General features: G+C 41.9%; 1 protein-coding gene across 1 annotated transcript; it reads right to left on the bottom strand.

Annotated features, from left to right (window-relative positions):
- Positions 1–1378: 1378 nt before the first annotated feature.
- RNF182 (ring finger protein 182) lies at positions 1379–3731 on the bottom strand. Its single transcript, XM_044388627.3, has one exon. The coding sequence runs from the start codon at positions 3542–3544 to the stop codon at positions 2801–2803; it is 744 nt and encodes a 247-aa protein (XP_044244562.1). The 5' UTR covers positions 3545–3731; the 3' UTR covers positions 1379–2800.
- Positions 3732–15098: the final 11367 nt, after the last annotated feature.

Raw genomic sequence — 15098 nt, 5'->3', positions numbered from 1 at the left:
CCACATTCCTTGCTCATTTATGCAAAGAGTTCAGAAGTGAATGAAAACCATTACTCTTGATTAACATGTGGTGCCAGTTCACTAATTATCGTAAGCATGTAACCGTTACATACTCCCAAGTGATGTCTACTTTGCCTAACAATGGTCCTATTTAAAGATCAGGTAATTCTAAGAATTTGCCCAGATCACAGGAGGCTAGTGATTCCCCAACTAAAATGGACACTGTTTTGCTGAGTGGCTGGGCAGATTCTGGAAAATAAATCAAACAAATTAAAACCAAAAAATTTATTTATAAAGATAAAGACAGTGGTTTTGTTTCATCTTCCCAAATTCCCTCCCTTGTTTTGTTTTTGTTTTTTGGGTTTTTTTTTTTAAGTGTAAGGCCTTTCAGAGGTGGGATGGGTTAGATCAACTTTGTCGGAAAGTTCTGGAATCTTCATGTGTATGATTTTAAAAAAGGCACAAGCTTCATCAGTGATTCTGAAAGCTCAGGTTTGCAATTAGCTAACATTAACAGAAATCCAAAGTAATAACTGAATCTCAACGGTGAGTCAGAGAAATCAAACTTCTGGTGTCAAAACAATAATTTAATGGACAAACAAAATATTATCACAGTGAATAAAATTTTGAAGCATTGTCCTGTTTTCATTCAACAGCATAAAGAGTTTTCTGTTGTCTTACATTTAGAACTCTTTAAAACCAAATTAATTTACTGGCAACTAAAAAAAAAAAGACTATCACGATATACAAAGAAACACAAATTTAGCACTGCAGACATTATACAAATAAGCAAAATACACAGTACCCACATCCAGAGCTTTCTAGAAATCTCATCATATAACTCACCAATTCATTTGATGTTACATGTCAGACAAAATGAACATTTTTTAAAAAAACCTTATAAATATATAAATCCAAACCACAAAACACCTCCTAAACATTATATTTACTCTAAGTACAAATGGATTTTTGGAAACTGCATTCACAATGCTATCTAACCTAGATTTGATGAAATTATAAATGTATTTAGCTCTGACTTGGGGCTTACATTCATCGGACCACAGCCCAGGGACGGTTTCCCATCATACTCACCTTGGGCGTACATATTCTCCAAGTCAGGAGTTATACGATTACAACCAAACTGCTATTCTAAAAATAAGTGTCAATTCTTCCTGAAGAAAGAAATTAGGCTGGTCCACAGCTGTGTCACACAACAAATGTTTCATCACAAACAAGTTGAAGTCATCTTAGTAATGCCCTTTTCTAAGGGTAATAAATATTTTAATGTTAATCATCAGTAATGGGTTTTAGGAACTGAAAAGCTTTTTTTTTTTTTTTTTGGCCCAGTTTCTGTGGACATTCTATTCCCTCAAACCTAAAATTTGCTAAACAATTTCTTCTCATAAATATATACATTCAACTTCCCCTACATCACGAAAAGGAGTTCATTAACTCAAGTCACATAGCTTATGCTTTTATTTGAAATAAATTATGTAAGAATGTGAATCCGTGCCACAATGGACTTAAAAACAAGAGGAAGAGCAACAGGTCAAGTTGAGCTCTGCCCCCTCTGTCTGACTGCCCCAGAGGGTCCTCTCAAGCAGTACATTGGCTCTGTCTCTTGCCCATCGCTCTGTTGGGCCAAATGTGACCCCATTTTGCACAGAAGCCTAAACCGTTCTGTTCTGGTACAATTCAGTAGAGTACAGCAAGAATACTTAGGTTCTCAGCACTTCCATCTGTGAGCTAGAACATCTCAATAATTGTTTCTGGGTTTCCACTACCACGATTTACCCCAAACTGTTACGGGATTAAGTTAAGTAAGTCCCTAGTAGAATCTGAAATAGAACGGGGGGAAAAAATCCTCATATGCTTCTAACAACTACTTGAAGAAAAACCTCATTCAGGATAAGGGGTGGGGCTTGTTGAACAAGGTGCTTAACAAAACTCAACTGAACTGTTTCAGGGCAAGACTCAAATGAAGATTTCCATGAACTGTACCTGCTCTGCGAGAACTGCAAAGATGGAGGAGAGAAGAAAATAAATATGGAGGAAATGGTCTCAAAGACAAGTGGCCATATTCTGTCATGAAGTTTGCTTTGATGCACATTCCACAGTATGTTTAATTCTCTTTAGAAATGTGGCAAAACGGGTATTTAATTGAAACCACACAAGGGCATGAGGCCAAGCTTCGTCTTGGTGAAGGAGCATGTGCAGAGGGAAGAAGCACCTCACCTGGGCAGCAGACCACAGACAGTGGCGTTAACTTGCAAGAGAACACCTGAAGAGGATTCAGGGGAGAGCCAACAACGGGGTATGGGAGGGGGTGCAGGATGAGGGTATGAGGGGGTGTGGGAAGGGGTGCAGGGAACCGGCAGGTCACACTTTTCAAGTAGATGTGTCTTGGAACAGCTTTCCCCTTGTGTCCACCCTCCATCATAGATTACCGAGGATTAGAGGAACCAGTTCATCCCTAACCTTCCACAAAGACCCCTACCACAGCCTAGCCCACCCACCCCCTGGAGCCTGTGCAGCAGGGTTAAGTGAAAGCCCTTTCCGTGGGAAGACTCACAAGAAGAGCATTTTTGCGCCTTTGCTAACACCTAAGTAGAAATGGTGTCCAGCGTACAGGAAAACCAATTGAGTCAAAATCTTGATGGAAAACAGACCGCAAACATTTGGCCAATCAGCTTTGCTCATGTCATGGACCCTAGTCACGGAGAATACAAAATAAGTAAATGATAAATTACCTAACTTCAAAGACGGCAATGTGTGTCAAATTTCTTAGTCTGCATATTAATTAAGAAGAAGGTGCCATACAGTCTAGAAATTCGTGACAAACGCACTGGCAAAAACCATACACCATGAGGATAACAAGGCTCGAAGGGACGAGGCTGACAAAGACGACCCCAAGGGTGACTTTCTTAGACACCAGTAAGTAGATCCCTAAGGGCAAGGAGCTGAAGTAGAGCAAACCTAGCAGCCAAACCAACACCCGGACAGACGTCTGAAAGAGCAGGGATGTGCACTTCCACACGGTCCAGTTGTGTGACACGGTGGTAACAGAGTCGAAACTCGCGGGCCGATAAAATTCTACCACGGGAGTGGAGCTCAGAGACGGGGAGCTCTCCCTCTGCACCTCCATGATGGTTATGACCAGGCAGTTGGACGAAGTGTGAGAAGGACTGACGAGAGACGCCAGCCTCTTGGGGGTCAGCAGCAGCTCAGTAGGGTTTTCCGGCAGGCCCTTCTTGCCTTTGCCCCCACAAGTCAAGTTCACCAGGATGTTGTTGTCATCGGGCAGACTACTGACTTCCTCATCCGGCAGGCAGGTCTCAAACCTGCAGAAAGGACAGACAATGACGCCTTGCGGGGAGTCCCCAAAGTCGATGATCTTGTAGAGGCATTTGGCACAAACCCTGTGACAACACTCCAGCACTTTGGGTTTCCTCTGCTTCAGATTGTACCGGTTGTAACAGATCTTACACTCGAGTTCGTCGGACACCTGAGCCTCAGCCGCCTCGTCTGGTGGCTGGCTGGCCATCGTGAGTCGTGTCCAAGGCCTCCCGCCACAGGCGACTCGCTGAAGAACGACTTCGATTAAGGCGTCCCTCTGAATATCACATCATCCAAATCGGGCGGTGAGGCAAAAAGGCAGGACAGGGAGTGACGGAAACCAGAACTCTTCCAGGCATTTTCAGCTTCTACAGTGACTCCGTCTCAAACACATGCTTAAAAAGGCCACGGGAAGGGTCTGCAAAGGAAAAAAGAGATTCTAATATCGTGAACAGTTCACGGAAATGTGCTTCATGGAATTTTCTGAGCTCCAGGGGTTAGAAGCAATAGGTTTAAAGGTGAGAGGCCCAGGACGGGAAAGGGTTGTCTCCACGCTTAGCTTTCTCAATCCACAAATATGACAGTAAAGGAGGAATGAAGATTCCTACTGGTGTAAACGCATTCTAGAGCACCACGAGTAGGACTAGATACAGAGATTTTCTCTCTGCGACTGGTAGCGAATTCTGGCCTCTTTGAAAACAGAATGGGTCACATATCAGAAACAGATACATTTGCAATCAAATTCCATTCAACATAGACTGATTAATTCAGAGTATCAACAGTGTAAATACCAGTTAGCTAAATACCCAAATTCCTTAGGAATACAGAAAAGAAGGAAAATGTTAAGGATAAGGAAGAAGAAGGAAGCAGATGACACCTGACAGCCATTCATTCCTGATCCTGTTCATGGAACATGTGCCCATATGGCCACAAAATGTGACTGTATCTTGCCCACAGTCCTACAAAGCTGGCTTCTTATTCTCCTGTGGGATGAACATCTATCTCCAGGAGGTGAGTCACGGACCAAGAAGGGGTTCTATCCCTGTCTCCAATCCCAGCCCACGCCACCTTCCCAGAATGGGCCTGGGCCCTGGGCGGGTTACTGCACACCCGCTTCCTGGACAGCTCCCATTCATCAGGCCCCTGGTGGTCACACGCAGACCCACGATGCATCCAAACGGAATGTTCTGTTCTCTTTGCGGCTACCCTCCCACCCAGTCTTAACGCCTAGTCAAATCCAGACATCCTGAAACTGATGGGAAGGGTAGAATTCACAGCAGCGATCGCCTCTACTGCCTGCCATCAAAAGGACAGGTGTACGTGAAGGTGTGTGAAAAAGGAAAAGACAGTATGTGAACATATCCATAAAGACATCCAGAAAAGAGAGAGTAAAATATGCAGAGAAGATAAACCAGCAAAATTATATCAGAAGCATAGGAAGCTAGAATATGCATCTAGAAACACCAACAGAAGGCTTATGTGTAGGGGCGCCTGGGTGGCTCAGTCGGTTAAGCGTCCAACTCTTGATTTCGGCTCAGGTCATGACCGTGGGGTTGTGGGATTGAGCCCTGTGTTGGGTTCTATGCTCAGCGGGGAGTCTGCCCGAGATTCTTTCCCTCTGCCCCTCCCCACATGCGTGCACAAGTGCACACGCATGCACTCTCTCTCTTTCTCTAAGAAATAAATAAATCTTGAAAAGAAAAGACCCCTACTTTAATTCTAAGACTAACTCCAGCAAACCCACTCCACCAGCCTGAAATACTTCAAGTCCTGCCTGTGAGAGAGGCCCTTCTGGGCAGGACTGACTGACAGCCTTGAGCTTTGGTACGTCCCTAGAAATGCAGCCAGCACAAGTGTTTCTTCCTGGAATGGCATAAAACAGCATGGTGATTGTTCCTCTCGGGAAGGCTGGGTACCAACTGCAAGAGTTCTTAAAAAATAAAGACTTCATCTGTCTCATTGTGACTCTTAAGGTCCCTCAAAGGACTCGATTAATGACCTAAAATCTATAACTTCATAGGGTTGCCATGAGTCAGAGTTACCTGGTCCTCTAAACGCTGTGTGTTCCCACCCTCCCTTCACTCCTAACAAAAGCCGTGGACAACAACTGTGATGCGGAGTAAATGAAACAAGACCCAGAAGAGCACATACGCAATGATTCCCCACCTGGAAAGCTCAAAAACCAGGGAAAACTAAGCTGTGCAGATGAGAGTTTAGGTAGTGAAACTAAGGTGAAAAGCCAGGAAGTTAGTAACGTAGAAGTTGGGACCGCTGATGACTTTGAGGTCGCGGGGCAAGCAGGGTGGGGAGGGCGCTGGCTGACAGACTGACAGCGCTCCGCTGCCTGACCCGGGCCGTACTCAGGAGTGTTAGGTTTGTGATACACCACAGGGCGATATGTTTTCTTTTTTTTTTTTTTTAAAGATTTTATTTATTTATTCGACAGGACAGAGACAGCCAGCGAGAGAGGGAACACAAGCAGGGGGAGTGGGAGAGGAAGAAGCAGGCTCATAGCGGAGGAGCCTGATGTGGGGCTCGATCCCATCACGCCGGGATCACGCCCTGAGCCGAAGGCAGACGCTTAACCGCTGTGCCACCCAGGCGCCCCGGGGCGATATGTTTTCTGTGTTATCTACCACAGTAAAAAAAATTGTTTAAAGTGTTATCTATCACAGTAAAAAATAAAAAAAGAAGGGAATGGCAGGGGAGAGGAGGATTTAGGAGTGGAGGGGAGGGAAAGTCGAGGGGATGGGAAGGGAGGGAAAAGAAATCTCTGGCTAAATATTTTAGGTATTTTTTATAACCTGAATTTTTCTGTCAGGTATTTTGGATCAACTTATCATCTTTTCCTCTATGGTCTGTAATTCCATTAATTTTTTTTTCCTACAGAATAGAAGTGTCACTTATTAATCACCTAAATATCCAGGCACTCCTGTAAGTCACTATTAAAATGGATGGAATCTCTAAGATGAGGGCCTCTGGCGCACGCATTCCTTGATGAGAGCAACTGCTAAAGGTCCGTCTCAGCGGGCACAGGGGAAAAATCTGGCACGTTAAAACTGCCTCCAAAATAAATTTGTGTGATTACCTGAGACCATGGATGTGTAACTGTTATTGTGGTAAACGTTTTGCAATATATCCAGGTATTGAATCATGTTGTCCACCTTAAACTTACACAATGTTAGAAGTCAACTACATTTCAATAAAGCTGGGGGAAAATATAAAAGGTTTTCTTTTCCTAGAAAAACCCATGTTCGAATATATGAAGTTGATATTCCTTATTCATCACACTTAACAGGTGTTCATCCTCTTGTGAAACATCTGGGGTAAGACTATACGCGTAAATAATTACCTATTATAAATCTTGGCAATATCGGACAAATGTTTACTTTCCCTGCCCTAAATGTACGATACTTACTGTTTGACTCAAATCCATTTCCTTCACTACTTAATTCCTTTGATATTAAAGATGCAAACTTGGCTTGTACTTGAAGCAAAGCCCTCCAGTGGACACCTGTTGTTTTTGTCTACCTAGGATCTTTTTTTTCACCTTGAGACCCAACTGCTCCCCCTTCTGCCACCACGTCTCTGGGAAAGTGTTCTCCCACTCACTCAAGCCATACAACTGTGCTTGCATTGTCTACCAACAGCAGTACCCCCCCTTCTCTCCAAAGGTGTGACTCTGTGACCCAGGCCTGACTCATCCCAGTATGCCATCATTCCCCGGCTCACAGGGATTAGTCAGGGTGGGCAGGGGACTCAGACCAGAGTCAACGCTCTTCCCTAGGACTTTGTTATGTGAAACCAAGGGAAGAAAGAACAAGCCAGGAGCCAAGGGAGGAAGCACAGACCAGAAAAAGATGTTTCAAGGAACTGTCATGCCATCAAGAGAGAGAATAAAGCCAAAAATAAAAAGAGACATACAGGAAAGCAGAAAGCAGAGATACAGACAGACAGACACCTGCTCATCGCTGCCCTGGACCTGTGTGAAGGCTCCCAGAAGCCAATAAATTCCCTTTTTTGCTTATGCTAATTTTTTGGTTGGATTTCTGCTACTTACTCACAACCCAAAGAGCCCTGGACACAGTTACTATGCTATATTTGATTTGAGAATTTATGGTTTTAGATTGAGGTTCCTCCTTACTAGTACAGAAAATATAAATAGTAAAATTGAATTAATGTACTTTTAAAATTTCATTTGTGTGTGTGTATATGCACATATACATATTCAAATTTAATAAATATGCAAATGTCATCATAAATATCATTGTTTATTTATTAGTAGCATGTGTGTGTATGTGTGTGTGTGTTTATTTGGTTAATGTCTCCACCTCACTCCCTCCACCAATACCAGCCTTAATGCCGCCCTCTTCCCCCAGCAACACATAGTAACTACCTGGTATGTTTCTTCCATATGTATTTCCATGGACACTCCATGTAATTACATGTACATGTAATTATACAGACACATAGAGGGGCGCCTGGGTGGCTCAGTCATTAAGCGTCTGCCTTCGGCTCAGGTCATGAACTCAGGGTCCTGGGATTGAGCCCCACATCGGGCTCCCTGCGAAGCAGGAAGTCTGCTTCTCCCTCTCCCACTCCCCCTGCTGGTGTTCTGTTTCTCGCTGTGTCTCTCTCTGTCCAATAAATTAAAAAATCTGAAAAAAAAAAAAAAAGGCACATAGAAGCACAATTTTCCATTGTTTTCTGACTACTGTTGAATACCCAGTTTTCTGCATCTTGCCTTTCCCATTCAACAATGGCTCATGGCAAGCTCTCAATTCAACTAATAAGAGCCTTAAATTCCTTTTTTAATGAACGCATATCTCACCATTTGGATATATTGTAATACAGCCAACCATTCCTCTCTTAGCAAACATTCATTTATCTCCATGTCTCCCCAACACAAACATCACGGCAGAGCACAACCTTGCAACACCCTTACATACGGGTGTTTTTATTTCTTTAAGAGACAAGGAGTGGAATTCCTGAGACAAACAGATATTACCCTGATTTATGCTGCCAGACTGCTCTCCGACCGGGTATAACACAGACTTTGATCTGTAGTAATAAGAGGACTTTTTTCCCCCAACAGCAATGGATGTTAGTGGACTATAAAGTTTTGCCCATCTGACAGGTGCCAAGCCATGATTTGGACTGGAGTACCTTCTCACGGATCGGCTTTCTGTGTTTGCTCCTCTCTGAACTACACTTTCTTATTTTTTTTTTGCTTATTTTTTCTATTGGATTGCTGGGCTTTTCTGGTCAATTCGTTAACGTTCTTTGTCACAAGACATACTAAACTCTGTCCTCTGTATTGCAAACACTTCCTCAAATGTTACCATTTATTGGCTTTGTTTAATATCTTCTGAAATGCAGAATATCTTACTCTTTGGACAGTCATATGTTTATCCTTCTCTTGTGGTTTCTAGGTCTCCAATCTTAATACTGCTCCTAATATTATGCGTGCGGTTATTTTCTTACAAAGTTTGTCTTGCTTTATTTTTAACTTGTTTTCAGCTTTATATACGGTTTCAGATACAATCCTAATTTTATTTTCTTCCAAATTTGGACATTTATCTTTGGCAAGGAAATAACCCATTTCTTCTGGTTTTTCAAGTTCGTTGCCATAGCGTTGAATACAGTTATCTCTGCTGTCTTTTTTGATTCGTTCCTGCCTCTCTGATTACATGTTTATTCTTATTTCTGGTCTCGTAAATTTTTTACTCTTTATTTCCTAATCGAACACATAAATCTTTGTATCTATTTTGTTGTTTCAAAGAACTATTATATGTATTTGTCCTTTACATTATTTTTTGTTTTATTAACTTTGGCTTTTATCTTTATTATTCCCTCTTTCTAATTTATGTTTAGTTTTGTCATTCTTTTTTCTCACTTCATAATAAGGGTATACTTTCTCTTTATTCTTAAATAATGAAAACATCTAAGGGCTGTAAAATTTCCACTAGCTGCAACTTTCACCGTATTCCACGGCTTTTACAATAAATTGTGTTCCTTTGATTGATTTCTAGATATCTTGTAAATTGACTTTTGTTTTCTCCTTTGATGCTAAGGTTGCAAAGAATGTTTTTAAGTTTCCAAATAGTAAAGGTTCTTTTTACTACCTTCTGTTAATTATTTCTAATATTACTGGATTAGGATCAGAGAATAGGATCTATTAAAATCCCTTTTCCTTTTAAACTGCTAAGGTCTTCTTTGTGGTCAAGTATATGGTAAGTTTTGTAAGTGATCCAGAAAATGAATATTCTGGGGGCGCCTGGGTGGCACAGCGGTTAAGCGTCTGCCTTCGGCTCAGGGCGTGATCCCGGAGTTATGGGATCGAGCCCCACATCAGGCTCCTCCGCTGGGAGCCTGCTTCTTCCTCTCCCACTCCCCCTGCTTGAGTTCCCTCTCTCGCTGGCTGTCTCTGTCAACTAAATAAATAAAATCTTAAAAAAAAAAAAAGAATATTCTGTATTGATGGGATCTAAAGTGTCACATATCCATTGAATCCAATTCTTTTTATTTGTTCAATTTCTCCATCTTAGGGTTCTATACAAGGTTAATACAGGTTGAGACAAGCAAGAGATGTTTATTAAATTGTCTCACCATAACAATATTTGCATTTCGAATACTTTTGCTTTCTAGATTCAGTGGCTATGTATCCTATAAACACAGGTTTATTTACCTCCCTCAAATGTGCCTTTTGAAAAGTATTATGTAATGTCTTTCCTTATCCTATCTATGCCTTGACTTATACCTGTCTAACCTTCATATTGCCAGTTCTTCTGTCTCTGTCTTTGCCTGGGATCTTTGTCCATCCTTTCATGTTGGCGTATAAGTATATCATTTTGTTTCAAGTGCTTTTTAGAAACACCGGATAACTGGGTTTTGCTTATTAACTCGGTCTAACAGTATCAAATGTTTTATGGGGAAATTTTAGTTCATTTTCATTTAATGCCAAGACTGTTATATTTGAACTTATTCTTTCCTTCCCACTTGGGTTAGTTGATTCATTTAGAAAAATTTTCTCTGCTATGATCTCCCCTCACCTTGCGGTGTTTATGATGAACTTCTCGTTCCGGTGCTTTTTGTTTGATACTTTCTTGAGTGTTCTGATTAGAAAATAGGTGATGGCGGTTGTGGTTCTAATAGGGCAGCAAATTTCATTTACCCTGGCAGGGAAATGGCAGCGTGGGTATGGACGTGGCTTTCAGGCCGCTGACTTTTTGTCTCCACGGTCTACAGAAGTTACTGTACCATTCTAGCACCTGTGTCATCCCTGAGAAACCTGGGGCTGATCTGATACTTCTTAATGGTAGGTAATTTGTTCTCTCTGCCTGGAAGCTTCTAAGATTTTGCTTTTTATTCTTAAGAGTACAAGCACTTCCTCAGTATCTACGGAGATGTCTTTTTTCATAAGTCTTGGCCGGAACTTGACGAGCCATTTGAATTTATAGACTCAAGTCCTGATTTGTAAGCTCAGAAAATTTGTTTCTTATATTTATTTAATTATTGCCTTTCCTCCATCCCTTTCTTTTCCTCCTTCTGGTTTTCCTGTTTTTCACCTGTTCCATTTCCTAGATCCCTTTTCTCTTGTGATTTCCATCCCTTAATATTTTGTTCTGTGCTTTCAGATTCTTTCGCTTGACTGACCAGGCTACTAATTCAAGTCTCAGGATTGATCATCACTTCCTTTAATTCACTGACTGAAACACTGGATTGAAAAATCATGCACTTCATCTCTAGGAAGTCTTTTTGTGCTGCATTGAAAACTTTTCATGTGCTCTCACTATTTTTTGTCAGGTTGTCATCTGTCTCCAGCTCCTGCTCTATCCCGTTAACCATGTGTTCTCTCTGTTCTCACGGACTGTCTTCTCTTTGGCTGGGGTGCCATTACCGGAGCCATTACTTCTCGTTGTCCTCTCCCTGGGGCTCGGGTCTGATTGTTGGAGGACCCATGTGGCTGCACTTCTATAAGCAGTGGGAGCAAGGGGGTCTCTATTCCTGTACAGCCACTCCTGTAGCAGTATGACAGGAGGCAGGCACTGGGGCCCTGCCAAGGCACCGGGAGGGAGGACTTTATGCTCCTGAGTCTCCTCATGCCCTCCTAGCCTCCCAAACAGGGAGGACTTAGCCCAAGTGTTCGTTTTCTCCTTGGTCTCTTATGGGACACACACACACACACACACACACACAGTGTTCGTTTTCTCCTTGGTCTCTTATGGGACACACACACACACAGTCACACACATACAACGGAGTGAGGGAGATCTTCCATCTTCTCCCAGGAGTCCCTCAACCTCTGTAGATAAGCTCTATATCGTATCCCAAGCATTCTGATTCTCCCTCAGGACTCATCAAATGCCCGTCTTTATTGCCAGCCTAGCCCAGGCCAGGAAGAAAGCCCCTACCTGTTCCCTTTCACCCTCAACTTCCACACAGCTCAGGGCTTCACCTGTACTGAGAGCTGAGCTGGCTCCAGGAATGGTCTGGGTCAGGAGAGGCGGAGTAGAATCGAGAATGGCAGGAGAGTGGCCATTTTACCTTGCTATCTCCCCAGAATCCTTGACCAACTACAACTCCTGGATTTCTTTTTCAAATACTTATCCAGTTGGGAAATGTGGGGAATTTGTGATAAAAGCTTAACTGGGGGGAAACATGGCAGTCCTCATCACGTTCGGCGACCACTATGTAAAGATACTATCAAACTAATATTCATCTCTAAGTTCGTAACTATTTTTGAAATTCAGTTTTTTTTAAAAACTTCTCCCTTCTGCATATTCTTTTGTTTTCTTTCATCTATAGCAAACTGTCTTACCCCAAGAACACATACACTTGACACCCAAGAGTATCAGAATCCTTTTACTTTTTCCTTGGCTCTCTTGCCTAAATAATACCACTCAAGTTCTACTTTTTATTTCAGAGAGTTGTATTAGCACGTGCCAGTCACATCAAAAAGCTACTAGATAAGAATTCTTCATATTTTTCTATTTCAAATATTCACATATACTTTTAAAAACTTAAGAAGACCCTTTGTGGTCTTTACTGTTTGGGTCTTGGGCTATTTTCGGTCTTCTTTCCAAACTTTTAATGATATAACACTTCCATTTCGATTTTAAATTTATTAGTAGACCATTTTACCTGACTATCCTTTGCCCCTCCCCCATCACGTGTAGTAGATTGTTTGCACGCAAATAGGGCTGTAATAATTCTCCACAGCCCTTTGCAATGTAACGTTTCCTTCATCCCATCAACAGGTGGAGGAAGCTGCTTCCCTACCCCTGAAATCTAGGCTGGCCTTGTGACTTGCTTTGACTAACAAAATAAAGTTGAGTGACTCTGTGAGAGTTCTGAACCCTGACCTTGGGGCACCTTGCGGCTTCTGCTCTTGCCCTCTTGGAACCCTGGGATGGCTGTGTGAAGAAGTCCAGGCGAGTCTCCCCGAAGAGGAGAAGCCCAGACAAAAGCCAACACCAACACCAACATCAGTCATGGAGTGAGACCATCATGGAGCAGCCAGCCTCTGTTGAACTACCAGGGATTAGAGCCATTTGCATGACTGACCCCAAGACAGATCAGCCAAAGAAACATCCCTACTGACCCCAGCAGAATATACTGGTCCACGGAAACATGAGCAAGTAAAATGGCTGGTATATTAAGCCACCATGTTTTGAAGTGGTTTGCTTCACAGTAATAGATAACCAACATGTCATGCGAAACTATCCCTTTCTGACCTAATTCAGAACTAATCTCTGTCCGAAGAAATCATCTTCCTCCTTTATCGTGACCATCACTCCTACCTAGAAGATTTACTTTTTTACGTGCTCCGAAGCTCCCTAACCTGTAGCTCTTGCAGTTTTTGTTTGTGTTCAAAAATTCTTGGTCAAAATACAGTTCTTGTGTTTTTTCTATATATAAACTTTTATAATTGTTATTATCAGAGTTTCTGGTTATTAGTATATGTGCTGCAGAAGCGAGTGCATAGTTTCTGCTAATTGAAAGAATCTCTCTAAGAAGCTTAAAAATTTTAGAAATATTGCATAACCTTCCTAACAGTGAAGGACAATGATAATTCCCATTTAATAGAGGTGCAAATGCCCATAGAAGTTAAGTGTTTTTTCCAAGATTCCATTAAGTCAGGACAAAGGAAGCTCAGAAAACAAGGTGTCACTGTGATCCTATTTTTGCCTATTCAGGGCTTTGTCCTGTGTATCACTCTACTGTCCGTATGAGTTACTTTTCCATGGCTCAGGGTGAGCTTAGGGTCTTCAAAGTGTTTCTCACACGGGTCTCATTTAGCCTGAATCACGCTCCCAGAGTCCATCACCATTTTAATTTGGCACCGACAGGACAGGTTATATTTTTTCCCCTTATGAAACAGAAACAACTGCCAAGTTTCAACTCTCATTTCCTGGATTCTCCTCCCATCCTGGAAAATAAATATTATTAACATTGCTTTCTACATGATGAGTCAAGATATTTTCAAGGGCTCTCTAACAAAAAAACACAAAACAAAACAAAACAAAACAAAACAAAACAAAACAAAAAAAACCTGATACAATCTAAGGGGTCCTCCTTTCCATGACCTATGGTTTCTGTTTTTAGACATGGTGCTAACGATTTCCTTCTGCCTTTAATTTCTTCTTTTGCAAATTGAGCCTCCCTCTTCAAACATTGTCACTTCATGAGCATTGCTTCTTATGACAGCGTAATAATTCTATCCCAAACATATCAGAAAGATTTGGGCACTAGAACAACATTCTTCTTTGTGAATGATCAAGGGAGAATATTGGTTTGGGTTTTCATTTTTTAATATATATTTATTTATTTGAGAGAGAGAGACCGAGAGGGGGAAACAAACAGACATGCCGATGAGCACAGAGCCTGACACGGGGCTCCATCCCAGGACCCTGAGATCATGACCTGAGCCAAAATCAGGAGTTGGACGCTTAACCAACTGAGCCACCCAGGTGCCCCCAAAACATTGGTTTTTAAGCTCAGCTAATGACAAATGACACACCCTTGCCATCTCTCTAATACCAAATCTCTCATTCACAAAAACCAAATCTTAGTGTCTGTGGTACTCGAATCTCGAATTAAGCTGAAACCACACATGCGGCATCTACCCTCGCGAAAGTCCAGCTTTGGGGCGTCTGGGTGGCTCAGTCAGTTAAGCAACTGCCTTCGGCTCAGGTCATGATCCCAGGGTCCTGGAATTGAGCCCCAGGTGGGGCTCCCTGCTCAGTGGGGAGCCCGCTTCTCCTTCTCCATCTACCACTCCTCCTGTTGTGCTCTCTCTCAAATAAATAAATAAATAAATAACTTTAAAAAAAAGTCCAGTTTTTTCATCTAGAGATTTGTAACTTGGATTCCAATTAAAGTTTGAAAAACTCTCATTACCATTAATAATTATGAATCACCAATATGTTGGTCTCAGCCCCAGTTATAGTTCTCCCTTGGGAAACATTAGCAATATTTGAACTTTCTTATTATAGCATAATAGTCTCAGAGTTCAGGTTTTTGCTATAATGCCTTTTCATTAAAAACAATCTTTATTGTTCTAATAAAAGGCTATAACTTAGAAAACTCTACAAGAATAAGCTCAACAGATGGTAAGCATTCATTCTTAAAGGACCAACAGCTGACTCTAAATGAATTTAACCTGCAACACCAATAACACTTAACGGTTGTTTGGCAGCATACCGAGAATTCCAGAAACTTCCCTCAAAGTTTAAAACTCTTATTTTACCCCTCCTCCA

This window comes from Ursus arctos, unplaced genomic scaffold, assembly GCF_023065955.2.
Source record: "Ursus arctos isolate Adak ecotype North America unplaced genomic scaffold, UrsArc2.0 scaffold_31, whole genome shotgun sequence".
In the NCBI taxonomy this organism is placed as follows: Eukaryota; Metazoa; Chordata; class Mammalia; order Carnivora; family Ursidae; genus Ursus; species Ursus arctos.
The sequence above is the reverse complement of the archived record's forward strand: the minus strand, read 5'-3'. Positions and strand labels throughout refer to the sequence as shown.